The sequence below is a fragment of the Rattus norvegicus genome, chromosome 11 (genome assembly GCF_036323735.1).
Source record: "Rattus norvegicus strain BN/NHsdMcwi chromosome 11, GRCr8, whole genome shotgun sequence".
In the NCBI taxonomy this organism is placed as follows: domain Eukaryota; kingdom Metazoa; phylum Chordata; class Mammalia; order Rodentia; family Muridae; genus Rattus; species Rattus norvegicus.
In genome coordinates, this window is record NC_086029.1 from 98,677,372 (window position 1) to 98,697,221 (window position 19,850).

At 39.4% G+C, this 19,850-nt stretch overlaps 1 protein-coding gene across 4 annotated transcripts in view; it reads right to left on the reverse strand.

Annotated features, from left to right (window-relative positions):
• Prkdc (protein kinase, DNA-activated, catalytic subunit) overlaps positions 1 to 19,850 on the reverse strand; it is a 217,548-nt gene that overhangs the window by 132,420 nt on the left and 65,278 nt on the right. For all 4 annotated transcript variants that reach the window (NM_001108327.2, XM_039088537.2, XM_008768933.4 and 1 more), the window contains 5 exons: positions 18,580 to 18,806; positions 14,472 to 14,566; positions 12,698 to 12,797; positions 9,906 to 10,039; positions 8,223 to 8,477 (listed from right to left, as the gene is read on the reverse strand). In NM_001108327.2, coding sequence (NP_001101797.2) covers positions 8,223 to 8,477; positions 9,906 to 10,039; positions 12,698 to 12,797; positions 14,472 to 14,566; positions 18,580 to 18,806 — 811 coding nt within the window. The remainder of the gene's footprint in view (positions 1 to 8,222; positions 8,478 to 9,905; positions 10,040 to 12,697; positions 12,798 to 14,471; positions 14,567 to 18,579; positions 18,807 to 19,850) is intronic.

Below are 19,850 nucleotides of genomic sequence, written 5' to 3' on the forward strand. Positions count from 1 at the left end.
GAGGGCCCAGGAGCGGCAGGACTTCTGCGCCTGAGACACCGCCGGAACCTGAAAGAAACAGACCGGATAAACAGTTCTCTGCACCCAAATCCCGTGGGAGGGAGAGCTAAACCTTCAGAGAGGCAGACAAGCCTGGGAAACCAGAAGAGACTGCTCCCTGCACACACATCTCGGACGCCAGAGGAAAAAGCCAAAGACCATCTGGAACCCTGGTGCACTGAAGCTCCCGGAAGGGGCGGCACAGGTCTTCCTGGTTGCTGCCGCTGCAGAGAGCCCCTGGGCAGCACCCCACGAGCGAACCTGAGCCTCGGGACCACAGGTAAGACCAAATTTTCTGCTGCAAGAAAGCTGCCTGGTGAACTCAAGACACAGGCCCACAGGAACAGCTGAAGACCTGTAGAGAGGAAAAACTACACGCCCGAAAGCAGAACACACTGTCCCCATAACTGACTGAAAGAGAGGAAAACAGGTCTACAGCACTCCTGACACACAGGCTTATAGGTCAGTCTAGCCACTGTCAGAAATAGCAGAACAAAGTAACACTAGAGATAATCTGATGGCGAGAGGCAAGCGCAGGAACCCAAGCAACAGAAACCAAGACTGCATGCCATCATCGGAGCCCAATTCTCCCACCAAAACAAACATGGAATATCCAAACACACCAGAAAAGCAAGATCTAGTTTCAAAATCATATTTGATCATGATGCTGGAGGACTTCAAGAAAGACATGAACACACTTAGGGAAACACAGGAAATCATTAATAAACAAGTAGAAGCCTACAGAGAGGAATGGCAAAAATCCCTGAAAGAATTCCAGGAAAACACAATCAAACAGATGAAGGAATTAAAAATGGAAATAGAAGCAATCAACAAAGAACACATGGAAACAACCCTGGATATAGAAAACCAAAAGAAGAGACAAGGAGCTGTAGATACAAGCTTCACCAACAGAATACAAGAGATGGAAGAGAGAATCTCAGGAGCAGAAGATTCCATAGAAATCATTGACTCAACTGTCAAAGATAATGTAAAGCGGAAAAAGCTACTGGTCCAAAACATACAGGAAATCCAGGACTCAATGAGAAGATCAAACCTAAGGATAATAGGTATAGAAGAGAGTGAAGACTCCCAGCTCAAAGGACCAGTAAATATCTTCAACAAAATCATAGAAGAAAACTTCCCTAACCTAAAAAAAGAGATACCCATAGGCATACAAGAAGCCTACAGAACTCCAAATAGATTGGACCAGAAAAGAAACACCTCCCGTCACATAATTGTCAAAACACCAAACGCACAAAATAAAGAAAGAATATTAAAAGCAGTAAGGGAAAAAGGTCAAGTAACATATAAAGGGAGACCTATCAGAATCACACCAGACTTCTCGCCAGAAACTATGAAGGCCAGAAGATCCTGGACTGATGTCATACAGACCCTAAGAGAACACAAATGCCAGCCCAGGTTACTGTATCCAGCAAAACTCTCAATTAACATTGATGGAGAAACCAAGATATTCCATGACAAAACCAAATTTACACAATATCTTTCTACAAATCCAGCACTACAAAGGATAATAAATGGTAAAGCCCAACATAAGGAGGCAAGCTATACCCTAGAAGAAGCAAGAAACTAATCGTCTTGGCAACAAAACAAAGAGAATGAAAGCACACAAACATAACCTCACATCCAAATATGAATATAAAGGGAAACAATAATCACTATTCCTTAATATCTCTCAATATCAATGGCCTCAACTCCCCAATAAAAAGACATAGATTAACAAACTGGATACGCAACGAGGACCCTGCATTCTGCTGCCTACAGGAAACACACCTCAGAGACAAAGACAGACACTACCTCAGAGTGAAAGGCTGGAAAACAACTTTCCAAGCAAATGGTCAGAAGAAGCAAGCTGGAGTAGCCATTCTAATATCAAATAAAATCAATTTCCAACTAAAAGTCATCAAAAAAGATAAGGAAGGACACTTCATATTCATCAAAGGAAAAATCCACCAAGATGAACTCTCAATCCTAAATATCTATGCCCCAAATACAAGGGCACCTACATACGTAAAAGAAACCTTACTAAAGCTCAAAACACACATTGCACCTCACACAATAATAGTGGGAGATTTCAACACCCCACTCTCATCAATGGACAGATCATGGAAACAGAAATTAAACAGTGATGTCGACAGACTAAGAGAAGTCATGAGCCAAATGGACTTAACGGATATTTATAGAACATTCTATCCTAAAGCAAAAGGATATACCTTCTTCTCAGCTCCTCATGGTACTTTCTCCAAAATTGACCATATAATTGGTCAAAAAACGGGCCTCAACAGGTACAGAAAGATAGAAATAATCCCATGCGTGCTATCGGACCACCACGGCCTAAAACTGGTCTTCAATAACAATAAGGGAAGAATGCCCACATATACGTGGAAATTGAACAATGCTCTACTCAATGATAACCTGGTCAAGGAAGAAATAAAGAAAGAAATTAAAAACTTTTTAGAATTTAATGAAAATGAAGATACAACATACCCAAACTTATGGGACACAATGAAAGCTGTGCTAAGAGGAAAACTCATAGCGCTGAGTGCCTGCAGAAAGAAACAGGAAAGAGCATATGTCAGCAGCTTGACAGCACACCTAAAAGCTCTAGAACAAAAAGAAGCAAATACACCCAGGAGGAGTAGAAGGCAGGAAATAATCAAACTCAGAGCTGAAATCAACCAAGTAGAAACAAAAAGGACCATAGAAAGAATCAACAGGACCAAAAGTTGGTTCTTTGAGAAAATCAACAAGATAGATAAACCCTTAGCCAGACTAACGAGAGGACACAGAGAGTGCGTCCAAATTAACAAAATCAGAAATGAAAAGGGAGACATAACTACAGATTCAGAGGAAATTCAAAAAATCATCAGATCTTACTATAAAAACCTATATTCAACAAAATTTGAAAATCTTCAGGAAATGGACAATTTCCTAGACAGATACCAGGTATCAAAGTTAAATCAGGAACAGATAAACCAGTTAAACAACCCCATAACTCCTAAGGAAATAGAAGCAGTCATTAAAGGTCTCCCAACCAAAAAGAGCCCAGGTCCAGATGGGTTTAGTGCAGAATTCTATCAAACCTTCATAGAAGACCTCATACCAATATTATCCAAACTATTCCACAAAATTGAAACAGATGGAGCCCTACCGAATTCCTTCTACGAATCTACAATTACTCTTATACCTAAACCACACAAAGACACAACAAAGTAAGAGAACTTCAGACCAATTTCCCTTATGAATATCGACGCAAAAATACTCAATAAAATTCTGGCAAACCGAATTCAAGAGCACATCAAAACAGTCATCCACCATGATCAAGTAGGCTTCATCCCAGGCATGCAGGGATGGTTTAATATACGGAAAACCATCAACGTGATCCATTATATAAACAAACTGAAAGAACAGAACCACATGATCATTTCATTAGATGCTGAGAAAGCATTTGACAAAATTCAACACGCCTTCATGATAAAAGTCCTGGAAAGAATAGGAATTCAAGGCCCATACCTAAACATAGTAAAAGCCATATACAGCAAACCAGTTGCTAACATTAAACTAAATGGAGAGAAACTTGAAGCAATCCCACTAAAATCAGGGACTAGACAAGGCTGCCCACTCTCTCCCTACTTATTCAATATAGTTCTTGAAGTTCTAGCCAGAGCAATCAGACAACAAAAGGAGATCAAAGGGATACAGATCGGAAAAGAAGAGGTCAAAATATCACTATTTGCAGATGATATGATAGTATATTTAAGTGATCCCAAAAGTTCCACCAGAGAACTACTAAAGCTGATAAACAACTTCAGCAAAGTGGCTGGGTATAAAATTAACTCAAATAAATCAGTTGCCTTCCTCTATACAAAAGAGAAACAAGCCGAGAAAGAAATTAGGGAAATGACACCCTTCATAATAGACCCAAATAATATAAAGTACCTCGGTGTGACTTTAACAAAGCAAGTAAAAGATCTGTACAATAAGAACTTCAAGACACTGAAGAAAGAAATTGAAGAAGACCTCAGAAGATGGAAAGATCTCCCATGCTCATGGATTGGCAGGATTAATATAGTAAAAATGGCCATTTTACCAAAAGCAATCTACAGATTCAATGCAATCCCCATCAAAATACCAATCCAATTCTTCAAAGAGTTAGACAGAACAATTTGCAAATTCATCTGGAATAACAAAAAACCCAGGATAGCTAAAGCTATCCTCAACAATAAAAGGACTTCAGGGGGAATCACTATCCCTGAACTCAAGCAGTATTACAGAGCAATAGTGATAAAAACTGCATGGTATTGGTACAGAGACAGACAGATAGACCAATGGAATAGAATTGAAGACCCAGAAATGAACCCACACACCTATGGTCACTTGATTTTTGACAAAGGAGCCAAAACCATCCAATGGAAAAAAGATAGCATTTTCAGCAAATGGTGCTGGTTCAACTGGAGGGCAACATGTAGAAGAATGCAGATCGATCCATGCTGATCACCCTGTACAAAGCTTAAGTCGAAGTGGATCAAGGACCTCCACATCAAACCAGACACACTCAAACTAATAGAAGAAAAACTAGGGAAGCATCTGGAACACATGGGCACTGGAAAAAATTTCCTGAACAAAACACCAATGGCTTATGCTCTAAGATCAAGAATTGACAAATGGGATCTCATAAAACTGCAAAGCTTCTGTAAGGCAAAGGACACTGTGGTTAGGACAAAACGGCAACCAACAGATTGGGAAAAGATCTTTACCAACCCTACAACAGATAGAGGCCTTATATCCAAAATATACAAAGAACTCAAGAAGTTAGACCGCAGGGAAACAAATAACCCTATTAAAAAATGGGGTTCAGAGCTAAACAAAGAATTCACAGCTGAGGAATGCCGAATGGCTGAGAAACACCTAAAGAAATGTTCAACATCTTTAGTCATAAGGGAAATGCAAATCAAAACAACCCTGAGATTTCACCTCACACCAGTGCGATTGGCTAAGATCAAAAACTCAGGTGACAGCAGATGCTGGCGAGGTTGTGGAGAAAGAGGAACACTCCTCCATTGTTGGTGGGATTGCAGACTGGTAAAACCATTCTGGAAATCAGTCTGGAGGTTCCTCAGAAAATTGGACATTGAACTGCCTGAGGATCCAGCTATACCTCTCTTGGGCATATACCCAAAAGATGCCTCAACATATAAAAGAGACACGTGCTCCACTATGTTCATCGCAGCCTTATTTATAATAGCCAGAAAATGGAAAGAACCCAGATGCCCTTCAACAGAGGAATGGATACAGAAAATGTGGTACATCTACACAATGGAATACTACTCAGCTATCAAAAACAACGAGTTTATGAAATTCGTAGGCAAATGGTTGGAACTGGAAAATATCATCCTGAGTGAACTAACCCAATCACAGAAAGACATACATGGTATGCACTCATTGATAAGTGGCTATTAGCCCAAATGCTTGAATTACCCTAGATCCCTAGAACAAACGAAACCCAAGACGGATGATCAAAATGTGAATGCTTCACTCCTTCTTTAAATGAGGAAAAAGAATACCCTTGGCAGGGAAGGGAGAGGCAAAGATTAAAACAGAGACTGAAGGAACACCCATTCAGAGCCTGTCCCACATTTGGCCCATACATATACAGCCACCCAATTGGACTAGATGGATGAAGCAAAGAAGTGCAGACCGACAGGAGCCGGATGTAGATCGCTCCTGAGAGACACAGCCAGAATACAGCAAATACAGAGGCGAATGCCAGCAGCAAACCACTGAACTGAGAATAGGTCCCCTATTGAAGGAATCAGAGAAAGAACTGGAAGAGCTTGAAGGGGCTCGAGACCCCAAAAGTACAACAATGCCAAGCAACCAGAGCTTCCAGGGACTAAGCCACTACCTAAAGACTATACATGGACTGACCCTGGACTCTGACCCCATAGGTAGCAATGAATATCCTAGTAAGAGCACCAGTGGAAGGGGAAGCCCTGGGTCCTGCTAAGACTGAACCCCCAGTGAACTAGTCTATGGGGGGAGGGCGGCAATGGTGGGAGGGTTGGGAGGGGAACACCCATAAGGAAGGGGAGGGGGGAGGGGGATGTTTGCCCGGAAACCGGGAAAGGGAATAACACTCGAAATGTATATAAGAAATACTCAATAAAAAAAAAAAAAAAAAAAAAAGAGAGAACTGGTTTATCCTGCTCATTAGTTGAAGGTGCAGTTCACTACGGTGGTGGTCAGGGGAACAGGCGACTTAAAAAAAAAAAAGAAAAGCAATGTCCTCCATAAACTCATGTGTGTGAATGCTTGCACCATACGGAGTGGCACTATTTGGAAGTGTATTCTCACTAGAGTAGGCGTGGCCTTACTAGAGGAAGTGTGTCACTATGGGGACAGGCTTTGAATTCTCAGAAGCTCAACTCAGTCTTCTTGCTGACTGCTGATTGAGATATAAAACTCACAGCTCATAAAACTCAAGGCTCCTTTTCTAATACCAGGTCTGCCTGCAGATTGCATGCTTCCTGCCATGATGGTAATGGACTAAATCTATGAAACTGTAATCCAGCCCCAATTAAATGCTCTCCTTTATAAGAGTTGCCATGCTCATGGTGTCTCTTCACAGCAATAAAATTCTAAGACAGACCCTTGCAAGGGGTCTGCTGCAGGGCTGTGGGTGAGACTGAGGAATCTGAAATGCAGGATAGGAAGGAGAGTGAAGACTGCCCACCTCATTTCCAGGGCAGTATGAGCTCACTGGTAGAGAGCGCCTCTGAGTACTGACGCTGTTGTCGAGGGTAGAGTGAAGGAGAGAGACTGGGTCTGCAGAGAGGATCTTTGGAATCCACAAGGAATGGAGGTAGATAGAGGTTGAAAGGAGGCACCTGCAGGGCTGGGCATCAGAGCAGGGAATTTGCAATGATGGACAGAAAGGCCTCTGTAAAGTTTTTAAATGTAATTTACAATTGCTATTTTGAAGTCCTTGTCCTGTGCTTCAGCTAAATTGGATTTTTCAGGGCTTATTCTTGGCTGTTTATGTCTATATTTTTACACTGGGATACAAGCATCTAGAAGTATGATGTTTGAGGTGTTTCTTGCTGTAAAGATCTTATTTTCTCTTTGTTGGGTAAGTGCTCTGTTCTTAGGTTGCCTACTCTGAATCCTCAGCCCTGGTAGATTGTTTCTGTGGGCTAGTGCGTGACACAAAATAATAGAGAAAGGCAAGGGGCAGTGAGAAAGTACCAGGGTGACATTGGGTCTGAAAGTAGAGGTAGATTCCCCAGGGAACAGAAATAGGGAGAGAGAAGGAGCTGCTACAGATAGGACCACAGGACTAAGAGGAAGTCTGCAGAGAATCAACGATTACATTCCTAAATGTTTTAACAGCCTTCAATACAAGTCACTGCCCTATTTCATCACTAAAAATTTGTTGGGTGTGGGAGGCTATATATTAAATTAATCAGTTATGGAACTACTTATTCAAACAAATATTTCTTAGTAGAGTAATACATCAGATGACATTTTACTCAAAAACAAAATATAGGACAGTGGTTTCATGAAACTAACCACCTGAAGGTAACATGGAGTGTTGCTGGGAGGCAGGGAATACTTCAGAAAAAGTGTTGGAAGAAACAAGTAAAGTTATTCACGGTGTATAATTTAGGGGATAGTGAGATCATGTCTTACTCACTTTGCTGCCTGGCTATCATGAGGTTAACAGCTTTCTCTATTGCAGCTAAACCACAAGCCAAAACCAACAAAGCCAACCATGGGTTGAATCCCCCAAGCCCATGAGCCAAATCAACCTTATAATTCTAAGCTACCTACATCATCATTTTTGTCACAATTGTGGAAAACTGATAAACACAAAAGAGAACATAAATAAAAGAGCCTGAGATGTATTCCAATAGTAGAAAATCCAGAAGTTCTTTTACACAGCACTATGTACTAGTGTATCTGTTATCAATTTGTTAGTATTATTTTTATTTTAATTTATTTTCTACCTAAGTCTTACCATGTAGCAATGGCTGTCCTGGTACACTCTTTGTAGACCTCATAGCCTCTGTCTCCAAGTGCTTATTATTATGACATTCAGTGTGTAGTCTACATGGAATAAACTAAGCAGAATCAGACAATGTTATCTTAGAGTTAAGTTCACCTACCCAGGACCTCTTGCACTTGTACAGTCTTCTCCTCGATAAATGTGTTGTAGCACTCCAGTGCTGCAAGGAGGTGGTCCAGCCACTGGAGCATTCCTCGCAGGCTGACTGGCCCTTGCAAGTGGAGGAGGGTTGGCTGAGCAAGAATGCCTGATGGCTGACCGCTGCTGCTTGCCCCTCCTTCAAATGTGTTTATGAGAAAAGAAATACCTTCCGCTTTTATAAGATCTCTCAACCATAAAGAAGGGGATTTGTTGCCTAAGAGACAAAATTAAAAAATAAAAACATACATTAGTATATATATAATATGTAAACATTCAAAAATTAAATCTCTTCAATCTCTGATCCTAGTTAAAATTGAAAATGATACAGGATGATCTTTTCCTCATCCTTTTTTTACTGTTTTTACTTTTAAGAAGTTATTTCCACTAAGGCCACACTTTTCAGTTCCTAAACATTACAAAAACACCATCTGAAATAGCAACAAACTAATACTCTGGCAATTTTCTTTTCAAGTTACAAAACAGCATTGTGATTTTGTGGCTTTTATGTTGGTTATGTTGCTCACATCTCTGAGGACCTGGCCTCTCTACATCTCAGTCTCCTTATCTCAAAACACATCACAAGAACAATCACACACCTATCTCCTAGGTTGTTATGAAGATTACAGCACTTAACGTTTGAAGGTACTCAAGCTAGCCTTGAACTCGTGGGTACAAGTGATCTCTCTATCTCAGCCTTCCAGGCTGCATGTTAAGTATTATTTATTAAGTAAGTCAAAAGTTTTGCTTTAAATTTTGTTTTCTTTTGATATTGTATTTTTCCAACCCAAAAAGGAAAGGGTAAAATTTCATTTTGCATTTTATGAAATCAGAAAGGGTTAAATTATCTGTCACTGATTATTTTAGACAATAAACCAAAACAGAATGTGTGCCTGATCTATTAAGAGGATGTTTTTTAATAAAAAGGAGGGATAATCCATTATTTCCACTATTAAAGAAAATTGTAATCATCAGAAGAAAAACAATATGGTATTTAAACTCTACAACAAGTGTCGAAAGTGAGAAAAGCAATTATCAGAAGGAAAGGCAGATCTACTGACAGAGTAAGATATGGGAACCCTATCAGGTTCTGTGTCGTATACTTGTATATCAACTTGTCACAAGCTAGTTATCTAAAGGCAGGTATATCAACTGAGAAAATGTCTTTATATATATCAGTGCGGTGCATACGAGTCATACCAACACTCTGAATGATGAGGCAGGATTGTGAGTACAAAGCAGGGGGAATCTGAGTTATAAAGCAAAGAGAGAGGGAGGATAAAGGAAAGGAGGCGAGGAGGAGGAAGAAGGGGAAGAGAAGAAGACGGAAGGAAATGTTTGTAATATTCATTTATACAGAATCGTAATGTTCTTAATTGTCTCCATCCCCAGACTGGCAAAGACGAAGCCAATTAATGCTGGTAGAATGTTAAGAATCAAGATACTGGGCAAACAAGACAATCTAGTAGGTAAGGTAAGGGTAGGTACACGCTACACAAGCCTGCCAGTCTGAACATAATCTGTGAAATTCATCCAAAGATGAAAGACTTCAAGGTTGTTCTTTGATTCCATACATCCACTGCCATAAAGGTGCCAATCCCTTCCCCACTTTAATACATTTTTAATTAAAAAAGAGAGGACATACCTGGTAATAAAGGAACAAATTTATAAAAGAGTTCTATGGACTTGTGTCGACATTCTGTCTGGGGTCTTCCACAGTGAGCGAAAAGCCACTTGACCAGATCCAATAAACATAATGATGTCAAAGGTGGAAATCCCCTACATAAGAGAGCATGTTGTCATCAACTTACTATCCAATATTCAATGCCAACGTAGCCAAGAATTTAAACCTGAAACTCAATTCTACTAAACTGACATATGTAAAAGTTTAATGTGTTAGTATTTGGATGTAATTAAGGTATCACAGGTTAATTCATAGAGATCTGTGTTCCTTTGCTTCTCTGGTGCTGGAATTATAGGTTTTGCCACCATGCCCAGCTCTAATATAGTTCTAACATTAAACATATATGTGTGTGTGTGTGTGTGTGTGTGTGTGCATGCATGCATGTGTATATATACATACATATACACATACATATATACACATACACACATATACACACACACACACACACACACACACACACACACACACACACACACACACACACACACACACACACACATATATATATGCATGCACTCCTGGGGAAAGATCTCAGGACCTTATACTGCTAGACAAATGCTTAGGCCCTATTCTCTTTGGTTGGTTCGCTCACTCGCTCCTTCGCTCCTTCCTTCCTTCCTTCCTTCCTTCCTTCCTTCCTTCCTTCCTTCCTTCCTTTCCTTCCTTCTCCTTTCTTTCTTTCTTTCTCTCTTTCTTTCTTCCTTTCTTCCTTTCTTTCTTTCTTTTATTAGCTCTTTGTGAATTTCATATCATGCACCCCAACCCCATTCATCTCCCTCTACCTGTACTGAACAGAGATTTTGTTTTTTCTTTTTAAATCTTGTTGTGGAAGCTGTAGTGCCTCCCACAGTCTAGCTTTTTCTTTCCACTTCTTTGCTTGCAAATGTTCATTGCCACGACTTATTGGTTTGACATGAGGCCTTTGGCTTCTGTTACTCTATCAATATTGGGACTCCTCTCAGATGTCCTGTAGTTGCCCTGTGTCATGGAGATGTTGTAGTTTTGGACCTGTAATACTGGCCCCTCCATGCACTTACTCCAGCAGTTCACTAATGGGGTAGGTGTTGGGGAGGGCCAAGTCAAAGTACTGTGCCTGAAAGATATTTAAGTTGGTCAATCTGCTGGCTCTCCTGCTCTCATGCCCTGGGCTTGGCTCACCAGAAACAACCACAACCAGGGCCTAGAAGACCCTGTTTCCCAAGGTACAGGGCCCTTGCCCCCAGAGTGCTGCAGCAAGTGAGCAACGTGGCAAGTCCTGCCATTCTGATATCCCTGGACCAGCTCTCTCGTCTGCCACAGATGATGCAGAAGAGAGAAGGGTGTCTCCCTTGTACTTGCCACTATATAGTAGATAAGCAGCACTGGCTTTCTTGTTCTTGTGACCCCAGAGGCCCTATTTCCTTTTAATGTGGGAAAAAAAATATAAATATGCTTAACAGAATTATGTATTTCCATTCCAATGTACCCTTTGAACAACAAGGCAAAACCAGCAGTTATAGTATATAAAGCAGTTTTCCTTAAAAGCTCAACTTTGTGAGATGTAAATCTAAGCCCAGACTCAGATATCTTTAGATAAAGCCTGTACAACAACTGATATTTTAAAAAGACTTCCAATTTTAATAAATGCTAGTTATCAAGAACCAACTTTGTAAAGGGATGTTAGAAATTAGATTCAATTGTATTAGTTTGCTTTTGTTCTTTTTTTTCTAAAGATTTATTTATTATGTATACAGCATTGCACCTGCATGTACACGTGTAGGCCAGAAGAGGGTACCAGACTTAATTATATATATAGATGGTCTTGATGCACCATGTAGTTGCTGGGAATTGAACTCATGACCTCTGGATGACCAGACAGTGCTCTTAACCTCTGAACCATCTCTCCAGCCCCGCTTTTGTTCTTTCTTGACAGTCTCATTTAACTGAGGCTGGGCATAAACTCTTGATCCTCTTAACTCTAACTCCCAAGGGCTGGGTTTATAGGCAAAAGCAGGCAATGGTGGCACATGCCTTTAATTCCAGCACTCAGGAGGCAGCGGAAGGTGGATCTTTCTAAGTTTGAGAAATTCTAGGACACCCAGTCACGGTGAAGAGAACGTACTTTGACGTCAGACCTAATTCACCTCTACATTTCCCTTAGATACTTGCATGAGCTTGAACAATGTGCTCAATCTTAAAGTACATCTTAAATCATCTTAAATTTAAATATGCATTTTATCCTTCAGGTGACTATATCTTACTGAATATGACATTTCCTAAAGACTTTCTGGAAATGCTGATAACAAGGTTCCAATGGTCAGGCTGTTTAAATAGTAACTAAATAGATCTCTAGCTTAAGCAGGATCTGTTAAGTTGAACTCCACACTAGATAGCTTTGCACAAATACTGCACCATGTTTTACAATCCTCGATTGAATGCAACACTCAGTTCTTATACTTCAAAATTTGTGTCACAGTTCATAAATATCTAGTTAAATAATTACACACCCAACTTTTAAAAACAATATAATGTCCAAAACTTACTGTCAATATGGACACCTATCCAAATCCTAATCAAATATCATCATCCTGAAACCATGTACTTTTAAACTTTTAAATTCTGTTAGAAAACTGACTGTTCATACCACACTTCTACACATTTCTTCTTTACAAAGAGAATTCTTCAGAGTCTACCTATTCATCTTTAACCTTCATCAGATGGAAATTAGCTTTGTGTTGGGTTAAAGAAAGGAATAGAAACATATCACCTACCGTGGCAAACGCCGCTTTTTTGCTTTGTTTAAAGAAATGTACTTCTTTTCAATGATGCGTCTTAGGTGATCAATGGCATCACAGCACTGCTGAATTGTACCTGTATTTGTATCCAAGTATAAAAAATACCACAGAAAACACATATCAGATCATTGTTGAGAGCATTTGGTGCTGCTTCTAGGAATCTGGCATTCGTCACTGGGCTGGAACAAGGGAGTCGGCTCAGAGCAGGAGGTCAGGAACAGTGACCATGGGACTTTGTGTACTGCTTTCTGAAGTTACTGCCTATGTGACCTCTCTGCTTACTACTTTACTTAATTACTATCTTATGTGATCTTCTGGTTTACTACTTTGATTAATTACTTCCGTCTTTGATCTAAGAACTGAACATGTTTTTTAATGTTCCTAGAATGGTATAAGAGCAGGCTGGAGAAAAATAAAGCTGCTTCAGCCTCAGCATAGGCTAGAGTGATGTTATAATTTTGTCTAATTTCTCTTTTCAATCCTCACTCCCTCCCTTGACCCTGCTGACTGAATGAGCTGCTTGGTCAAATTATCATTAATACACTAATATTATAAATCTGTTGACCTAATTTTGTGATTACCAAAGTTATTTTACTATAGATTTAGTATTTCATCATCTCAGAATATGAAATTAAAATAAATGACTTACATTTCAAATCCTAAAATTAAACCCAAACTCATGACTGAAAGAAGGCATAACAACATGCATGTATGTTGTGAATCTGGTCTAATGCTTATGTTAATTGGGTTCCCAAAATTGCTCGAGATCCTTATGAAAGAGGTGGGATTTAAGATTCGCTGGCAAGGGGACCACAAGAGGAAGCATGATTTAGAACCACCATGCTGGAAAAGCAGTAAGGTCCAGACTTGAGAGGTGCAGGTGTGATAGAGCATACCAATCATGAGCAGGAGAAGGGGGGCTCCAGGGCCCCCCAACCTCTGGCCCCATTGGGTCTAGGGCTACAAAGATGGAATACAGATTTTAGTAAGTAATAACTCAGGAGAATCAAAGGGGAGGTGTTAGCCATGTGAAAGTTTGGGAGTAGTCCAGCAATTGAGCTGATTAAGGTGTATTTAATACAGAGGGGTGTGTGTGTGTGTGTGTGTGTGTGTGTGTGTGTGTGTGTGTGTGTGTATCTGTCTGTCTGTCTGTCTGTCTGTCTTTCATTCAGGAATGCAGAAGACTGAGGCAGGTAGCGAGGAATTCTCACTGCTGCACCAGGGCAAGTTGAGTAGAGGTTAACTGCATACTGCAACACATGTACATTATATACATAAACCCCCAAAGGAGTATCATATCCAAAGAGAACTACATGACCAACAGACTCACATGACAGACTAGGTGGGAAGAAACTCCAGCATGGCATAACCCAATTCAGGGCAGAACTAGTGTGCATCAACTCAAAGCCATTCCTTATAGGTTGTAAATTCCTTGGCTTGTCTCTTTCCCTTGTAGAAGTTGTATTATAGTTTGATATATAGCCACTAAAGAACAGGTAGACTCCAGCTTCATGGCTACGGAGTACACAGGCAGATTCTTGGATGAAGAAAACTTTTTACAAACTGGATTGGAGACTTGTGCGTGAGAAAATAATGTATTGTCCCTTCCTGCTTATCAGATCTGCTAAGGGAATATGAAAAAGGGAAAATACCACCTCATGAAAGGATCATGTGACCCTTGGATGCTGAGTGGAAAGACTGCAAGGCAAACAGTTTCAGTGTGTAGACAGAACACTAGAACGCCACCTACCTAAGGATTTCTCATCTGCATGTGCCAAGGCCAGACTTTCCATATATGTCACTAAGGCTTCAAAAACAAACTGTTCTACCAGGGATCCTTCTTCCCTGCAAAGTAAGAAGGCCTCAGCTAAGAAAACAATACATAGGAAAAGGCAAAGAACAATAATAAGAAATGCAATAATGGGCTTTTTTGGAGCCAGAGTCTCACTCAATAATCTAGGCTGAGCTGTAACTCAATACCTACATTCACAGCTGTTAAGTAAAGAAAGAGGCGTCCACCCATTGGAAAAATTCATTTTCTTGGAAATTAAGACTAACAAATCAGGGCGGGAGAGCTGGCTTAGTGGTTAAGAGCACTGACTGCTCTTACAAAGGTCCTGAGTTCAAATCCCAGCAACCACATGGTGGCTCATAACTATCTGTAATAGAATCCGATGCCCTCTTCTGGTGTGTCTGAAGACAGCTGCAGTGCACTCACATATATAAAGTAAATAAATAGGTAAATAAATAAATAAATAAATAAATAAATCTTTAAAAAATAACATCAAATATAAGGTAATATAAGGTAATATAAGATATGATTAAATATTTTAAGTATTGTAAATATTTTTGTTCACAGTAAACTCTCAATATAAAGGATAACAGTTTAGCCTGTTTTTTTTATGAAAGAAACAAAAATCAAGATCTGAATAAGCAAACTACAGTATCAGATCATGAATTTTAAATTACTATATATAGTATCAAATATACCTTAATTAATCAAAATGTAAACCACTATAAATAGCATATAGCTTATTCCTATAATCACAAAAATGCATAGTTCAGGAGTCAATAAACTCTTGAAAATATTTTACATATACTGATTGTGGAAGCATTTTCTTTGCAAAAGTTGTCAAGATCCTTGAAGTGCTCATCAGTTGGTGAGACACTGCAGTAAATGTACTGGATAAGGCAGAATGCTGTAGCTGAATTGCACAACGTTAGAAATCATGGCCATATGCTGTGCGACAGGATACTGTGGAGAAGAACTGGGCTCTTTACGCTGATTAGTGCAAACAGTGGGTCTTGCAGTTTTTCAGTGCAACTTATCCATTTACTAAATACACTTATGAGATAAAATAATTTTGTTAGGACTCAGAAAGATATAGTGCAGCTGTTCACAGCCTCTGAGTTGCAACCTTTTGGGGATCAAATATCAGATACCCTGCACATCAGATATTTATATCATGATTCATAACAGTAGCAAGGTTACAGTTATGAAATAGTAATGAAATGATTTTATAGTTGGGCAACTGTATTAAACATGAGTTAACTGTACCGAAGAGTCACAGCATTAGGAAGGTTGAGAACCACTGCTGTAGAAAATCAAGCTGGCACCAAACTACCCAACAATGACCATAGCCTATTTAGGTGGTAATTTGTCATTAGGAACAATTTGGATCTGTGTCAAATTGAGGTGATCATCTTTGGATGTACATAATTCTCTTTTTCTATATGTCACAGTCCAAGTTCATTGTTGTATAGAGCAAGAGTGGATAACATTTTCTTTTCTTTTTAATTCCAGTCAGTTTAAGAGTCTTTACCAAACTGCTTCAATGCCAAATGGCTACTGAACAGCCCATGGTGAGTTCTTTGGGAGCTTCTCCTGCACTGAGCTGTAAGAGGTTCAGCTTCAGTCACTGTTTGTATTTGGTGACTGTAAACTTCCTAAGGCTAGGCAGGTCAGTATCCTACTTCTCTTTGAGGCTGTCCATTTGGAAAACATTTGAACCACCATTGCACTGCACATCCATTACCAACCAGGTCCTGAGCCAAATGTGCTGTGTGTGTCACAAGTTGTCTGTTCTGCTTTATAACCCACTTTTACCTCAAATAAGAATTGCTTGCATTTGCTTTTGATGCAATATCATTTCTAGTATAAAATAAATGCGAAATAAAAAATAAGAACAAGTCATTAGCCAAATAAGGAGGTGAGAAATGCATGTTACAATAAGGTAAACTAAAGGGCAGAGAGGCGCTCGCTCAGCAAGAAAAGGTGCTGGCTGCCAAGCCTAATGATTTAAATCTAAGCTCAGGAACTTAACCAGTGGAAGGAAGAATCAATCTCTCAGATTGTCATCTGACTTCCACACGTGTGCTGTGAACTAAATGCAAATGCACACACACACACACGAAGTAAACTAAAAAAAAAAAAACTAAAGCAGGGCATGGTAGCACATGCCTTTAATTTCAGCACTGGGGAGACGGTAGTAGCCTGGTCTACAGAGCAAATTCCAGTTCCAAATTACAATTAATTTTGCACTAGGTTAGTCATAATAATGAACACAAATAACTCTATTGATGACTATAGCAATTAATATAATTATAAATGTGTAATAACATTTTTGTCAATAATAGAATTTATTTATAAGAATAATCTTATAATATCTGGTAGTTATAGTCATCAAATTTGGACAAGTATGCTGTTTAGATCACATAATGACAAAAATGCCTAAGGACACCTTTCTCAGAATATTCCATCATATTTGTCCGTGAAGCATAGCCTTATGAGGGGTTCTAAGCACCAAGAGCTGGCAGACAGCTGCTTTCACTTGTCACTCTCCAAAATGCCAAGACTATGTAGTTTAGGTTTATATATCTAAATAAAACTATGAGGAAAAGAAGAAAAAAAGTAATATAAAATTTGAGGAAGAGAACCATTCTGTAGGGCAACTTTCTATACTACAATGTTGCTACACACATAGTCTGTACGGCTTTCACCAAGGACAGATCTAAACTCAAAGGCAACCTGAGATTCAGTTAATCCTCCCCTTGTGTTTACATGTCTCTGGAAAACTGCAGGGCAGCTTGATAGCCAAGGAAAATGACTTCAGGTGCATTTTAGGTAGGAGAAGGATGTCACCTATAAGGCTGACACTCCCTGCTTTGCCTTTAAATTGAAGAGGCTGTAGGACAAAGTTGCTTTCTTTTCTCCATGAAAGCAATCCAGAGAGCACGTGACTCTCTGCCCACAGAGCCTTTGTTCCTCTCCTCAGAAACTCAAAGGGTCAGCTTTGCTGCTCTGGACTGAACAACCTGTTTCTCAACTTGGAGAGCGGGTACTTCTGTATATATAGGTCTCCTCATTTAAAAAGCTACACAAATAAGATACAGTTTCACGCTCCAGTCAATTTTCATATAAATATACATGTTGATTCCCACCTATTCCTCCATCTTCCTTCTATTGATCTCCTCTGTTTGCCTGCTGCCATTTTCTAGAAAGAGCTTTTCTGACCAGGGTCACTGGAAGATGAGTACATAATCTATTCTTAGCAATCACTATCTAAGAGGACTAGTTAGAGGCATAAAGCTTACATTTATCTCTTCTGGCATCTTTCTCAATTGTAGCCCTTCTGAAGAACTATCTTATATCTGCAGTATCTGGCACAGTACCTGGCATATAATACTCTTTTTTCCAAAGCCTTCTTCTGACAAGAGGCATATGTGCTCCTAACAGTGAGTCATCCCTTCAGCTCTCACACACTAATAAGTGGTGCTGAATGAAGGAATGAACTAATGAATGTGTGCGTACCATTAGTCTTTCTGTAGTCAATGTCTTTCTTGGTCTTTTGGAATAGCCAGATTTGACTTCACTTTGCTCTCGCATAATTCCAGAAACTCCATGTCATTAGAGGTACTCTCCAGTCTTCTACCAGAGCAGACACCTGGCTCACCTCCCCATTACCCTGAACACAGTCTAAAAGCACCTTCACCTCACATGGACAGGTTGTGAAGAGGAAGAGGTTCTTGCTATTCTACCTCCACCTTATCATCCCAAAGAATTTAGCTGATCCTCATTCATCTTTGTGGTCCATCTCTGAGAAGTGCTCACTAACTTACTATACACATTCTCTATGCTACAAAATATCTTGCACACGTATCTTTGGTTGTATTCTTAGAACACATTTGCAAGTATTTCTCCAGTTTCTAAAATTCTTAAATGCACACCATCTATAACATATTTACATAATAAATGCTTGACATAAAATTTATGGACTTAAACATCAGGATACTTTTCAAAATTAAAGTTTTCAAGAGCTGTCAGACACATCTTTCCGTGACACACAAAGCTTGCGTACCTGAATTCCTTGTAGATGTGATTAAAAGCAAGTGCTGCGCCTAGCCTCTTGAACGCATTAGGATGTAGTGCAAGGCTGTAGAGCCGCTTGAAAAGTGACTTGCTGTTTACTGGGCTCTTCTCTTGCTGCTGAGGTGTTGTTTGCTTAATGGACCATTTGAGGAATTCTTGAACACACTGTCCACAAAAATCTCTTAAAGTACTGTCAACAGGATCCACAATGCCATCCTTAATCAAGACAAGAACAGCTTCATTGTGGTTACTGTTATACCCATAGAATGATTAATGGTTTTGTGTGATTAATGGTTCAGGAGGATAAGGGAAGAACACTGTGAGTTTGAGGTTAACCTGGGATACACAGTAAGTTCCAGCCTCGCATAGGCTACAGCCTAAACTATAAACCTAAAAGAAAAAAACCATTGGACTGGAGAGATGGCTCAGTGGTGAAGAGCACTGACTGCTCTTCCAGAGGTCCTGTGTTCAATTCCCAGCAACCATATAGTGGCTCACAACTATCTGAAATGGGATCTTCTTGTGTGTATGAAGACTGCTACAGTGTACTCATATAAATAAAATATATAAATCTTAAAAAAAATTACCTAGTCACTTTTCACTTCCCATAACAAGATCTATAATCTGGGTTCGTGCCTGAGTGCACTGAACAAACAGGGCTGTGTGAGTGTGCTATGTGTTTTACACAAAAAAATGGCCGAACAGCGTCCTTATAAGTATACCACATTTCCTTTTCCTTAATGCCCATGTTACTTTCCATGTTTTTGCTGGTTCCAATTTAACAGACAATGTCACACAGATGCATAAGAACAAAGAATTAAGGGATGTTTGGACAAGTTCATTAGACATTTCACTAGAAACTAGGCTATATTTATTTATTTATTTATTTACTTATCATTTTGTTTACTTACTTATTATTTTACTTCAGTTTCTTGAAAGCAGGATCTTGTATAGCCTAGGCTTGTATAGAATTACTATGTCAATGAGTGGTATTAAACTCAAATCCTATCTCTGCCTTGTAAGTGTTACAATTACAGACGTGTGCAAAGTTATCCTAATGTGAACATGTAAGTCCATCTCTCCAAAAATGGATGAAAGAACTGTAAAAACCACATAAAATAATATTTTAAGGAATCAAAGTTATTCCTACAAGTTCAAAATTAAAATAAAAGGCCACTATAGCCTTAGCTCACTGAACCAGTGAACAGATGCTAATTACTACCTCTATTACCTCAGGAAAAATTCGATATAAAAGATAAA